At 34.5% G+C, this 3,797-nt stretch overlaps 1 protein-coding gene across 2 annotated transcripts; it reads left to right on the top strand.

Moving 5' to 3' along the window:
* The first annotated feature begins 959 nt into the window (after positions 1-959).
* On the top strand, positions 960-3,439 carry atox1 (antioxidant 1 copper chaperone). Of its 2 annotated transcripts, none has more exons than XM_088373663.1 (4): positions 960-1,119; positions 1,940-2,015; positions 2,671-2,814; positions 3,076-3,439. In XM_088373663.1, exons 1-3 carry the CDS (start codon positions 1,114-1,116, stop codon positions 2,793-2,795), a joined length of 207 nt encoding a protein of 68 aa, XP_088229789.1. In that variant the 5' UTR covers positions 960-1,113; the 3' UTR covers positions 2,796-2,814; positions 3,076-3,439. The 2 variants fall into 2 exon arrangements, with proteins under 2 accessions (XP_088229789.1, XP_088229782.1); XM_088373656.1 differs by having other exon boundaries at positions 961-1,119; positions 2,671-2,801.
* The last annotated feature ends 358 nt before the right edge of the window (positions 3,440-3,797 follow it).

The following is a 3,797-nucleotide window of genomic DNA, read 5'->3' as shown; positions in this document are numbered from 1 at the left end:
ATGTAAACATCCATTCTTTTAACTGTTATTGTCAAACGTGCACGCGTGTGAATGAGACAAAAAACAAAACTGTGTGTGTGTGTGTCTACGCGAGGGGAAGATGTGGTGGTGAAGTTTGTGACCCTGAGAAACAAGGACGAAAACAGAATGAATCAATGCAAATGGAAAAATACTTTTTTGGGTGTCAAATTAAATTACCTATTTTTCTGAAAAGATGCTGTGTTGTCATCAAATTCGTATATTTCCTTTGTTGTTTTCGAGTTATCATCATAATCTAATGTTGTAATAGTGTTTGTTTTTGTGTGAAAGCGCTACTATTGACGGGGTTGACCGTATGATTTTAGAATGAACAGGATCTCTAAACGATCAATTCGATTCGCAAAATAATTACTGTTTGATTTGACAACCAAAGGCAGAACTGCACAAGTTGAAGTATGCGGGCTCTCTCTAGTGGTTCATTGGGGAATCAGAGCATATTTGAAAATAAATGTACAAAGTGATAGATATACCCTAAAATCTAACCAACGATGTCAGTGGTTTTTTGCTAGCCTTTTTTTATATTTGACAGTAATCACAATAACCACGTTTTTTTTTAAATCCAACTAGTTTTTGACTTTAACTTTTGTCCAAATGACAATTGTAAAAAAAAAAAGTTCATATTTTTGCTGTTGTTTTGACTTGACCAGCCTCTAGAATGGTACTTATGACTAAAGAAAAAAAATTGTTTTAGTCCTTAAAGATATATTTGGATACCTTTGCAAAATGTACGAAAGGGGACAACGTCAAGGTGGCCGTAATGGCATCATAATTATCAGGAAAAGAAAATGGCCAACAAAATAAAAGTTAGGTTCAGAATTATTGATGGTATGATTTTGAATAGAAAAACGTGTTTATTATAAGCAGATAAAAAAATAAGAGTATATAGATTTGTATTTTGCTTTTACATGCCGCAGCTATAGAAATTTGCAAAACTAACCGGAACCTTTTGTTCAATCATTGGTTGTTGTTAGCTTGACTATTCAACCAGAGTTAGGTGGTGGTTTGATTGTTTGTGTTTTGTCACTCGGTGGTAAAAGTGATTTTTTTTTTAGGACACGCCACAAAATCATAAACATGCCCGTAAGTTCTCTCGACATATTTATATCGCAATAACATCTGCAAATGTTTTTTTAATGTTGGATTAGCATAGCTTGGCTATAGCGGCGGTGTTGCTGCTAAGATAGCAACCATTTGTTTTGATACCTAACAGTTGCTCAGTGTTTACGACAAACTGGCAAATATGTCGAGTTTGTTTCATTTAGCTGCAAGTCGGTTGTGTTACCACTCGAAAAGCTGGTTGTAAGCTGATAAAGTAGTTTGCTTCCGAGTCAGCTGTATTGCATTTGTGACGTTGCAGAATTTACATTTAAACAAACCTTTCGCTGTGCTCTTTTGGATGCGTTTTAATTGTCTTCATTTGTCCGGCTCAACTATCAACGATCAACTTTATATACACTTCATCTCTCATTCACGCTTTGCTAGACTCATTAAGTTACCTCTAAAACGTACATTAAAACTAGATTGCTGAATGAAATATTTTTAATCAACGTTTCTTTGAATTCAAACTTTATTATAACACGACTCCAATTTATAGGTACAACAATTTGGTCAAATTTACTAGATTATATAGATAACGGCACAATTGTTTAGATTCAATTGTTTGACTTGACATTGATATAATATGTCACATAAATAATAATAGATCATAATAATAATAATAACAATCATAAATAATCTTTGCAGGCTTGGAGCCACAGTAATGAGTAATGTAATCGTCCCTCACCGGGGATGACCAGTTTAGAAAATGTGCCACTGGAACAAACCAAGAAACAATGACTTTTTCACTGATTGGAACAAAAGTTGAATAAAATGTTTCAGAAATTTCTCTGTGTTTTGGCAGAAACACGAGTTTGCAGTGGCGATGACGTGTGAAGGATGTTCGGGTGCCGTCAGCCGAATCCTCAACAGGTTGGAAGGTGAGACAAAGGCCCAGTACGTCCATATCAATATTTACCAGTTCCACTGGTTTTTTAACTGCCAAAGTCCCACTGTCGGATCTCTTTGTAAAATAATCCTTAGTGTTTATCCTGTGGTATTTCCTTTTCATGTTTCTGCTCTGATATGCTTGGAAAAATGGTCAAAGTGAAAATGGAAATAATAATTAAAAATATTTTAAAAAATATGAAACCAAGATAAATCATTTCAAAACTCTTGTCAGGATTAATCGGTCCTGTAACTTGTACGACTCAATCAAGAAACATGTAAGAAAGTAAACAACTGGGATTATATGTCCAGAAATAACCAATCAGATCGGAAGTCATTATTATTAGTTGTCATATTAGTGCCTTTAAGTGTATACAATACATCTGATAAGCAAAAGTTAAGTCAATTAAATTATCCGTCATCCTTAACAACTGTTTATTGTATCATATTTAGATCATCTTTTCATTCAACAAATGTGTACAACTTAAGTGATGCACAAAATGGATGGATTTTAATGTGCATTAATTTATTTGTTTGTTTACTTTTTTTTTTTTCATTTATTTAAAAAAAAAAGTACAGTCTTAATGTACAAACTGCTCAGTGTTACGAACATGATTTGACAAAACGTACGTGGGTTGATTTCCGAAGATGTCAAGTTTGAAATCGACCTCCCGAATCAGCTGGTGTGGATCGAGTCGGACAAGGACGCCGACGTTCTGCTGGAGACGCTAAAGAAGTGCGGCAAACAAGTCACCTACAAGGGCACTAAATAAAAACAGGTGACTCCACCGTGTATGTTTGAAACTATTATTTAATGTTCTAATGATAACATATGCACTTATATGCTTTAATGTACAATTATTGATACACAAACAATGTATGTATGTGGAAAAAAAAAAGGGTGACACTACTTTGTGGATTTTCACATATTGCGGGTGGTCTTGGAACTAATTAGCCGCGATAAACGAGGGATTACTGTATACCCAAAAACCCGACATACAGTGGCATTGTGTGTTAACTTGTTCTTTCTGCTGTTGCTTTTGTTTTTCAAAGACGAAGATTTTGCGGTGGTGCCAAATGAAGGAACGAGCTTCAATCATGGACGTTGTAGGAGCAACTCTCATAAGTTTGTCTTTGTTGCCGACATTCTTTCTTTAATTTAAAGAACAATCATTTTTTCTTGCACACCTTCATGCATTCCGCGCTAAAGCAGTCAGTCGTTATGTCCAGATTTTTAAAAAATGTTTTTTTTTTATCACTTCTACAACTTATGATCTGATTGCTCGGTTTGACTTCTTATTGATCAGCTAACACTAAAAAAAACAAATTTACAGATTTTTGTAGCAAGGAAAAATGAATTCCATGTCCTACTTGTGAATTGTACGATATGAACGCAATAAAATTCAAAATGCTCTAATTTTCATGTTTTTATTGATATGTTTGAAGTTTGACATGCCCATCTTGTATCTGCTGCTCTTTTGTTTGTTGTCTTCAACTATCAGAAATCTCAATTTGTCACCCTTAGCTGTTTGGGCTCATGTTAGCACAGATTAGCTGCTGGTAGTAGCACAGCAACTTTGGATATTTGTAAGTAGGCATATCCCCAAACACAATATTTTGCACCCGAGTCCAAGAATATTTTAAAGTTAATGTAAACTAATTTTGTGTTACAAGCCATCAAAGGACACAATATTAAAATTTCTTACTATGCAATTGTGAATGATGACAAAAAATTCATTTATGTGCATCAGCAGTGCTCTGGGTTAAATTGCAGC

This window comes from Syngnathus floridae, chromosome 1 (assembly GCF_059516105.1).
Source record: "Syngnathus floridae isolate MCC-2025c chromosome 1, RoL_Sflo_1.0, whole genome shotgun sequence".
NCBI classification, from domain to species: domain Eukaryota; kingdom Metazoa; phylum Chordata; class Actinopteri; order Syngnathiformes; family Syngnathidae; genus Syngnathus; species Syngnathus floridae.
Note: the sequence above shows the minus strand (reverse complement) of the source record. Positions and strands in the feature narration are given on the sequence as shown.

Coding starts and splice junctions, on each gene's coding strand:
- atox1 (XM_088373663.1), top strand. Junction 2,016..2,670: donor AATCCTCAACAGGTTGGAAG/GTGAGACAAAGG, acceptor TGATTTCCGAAG/ATGTCAAGTTTGAAATCGAC.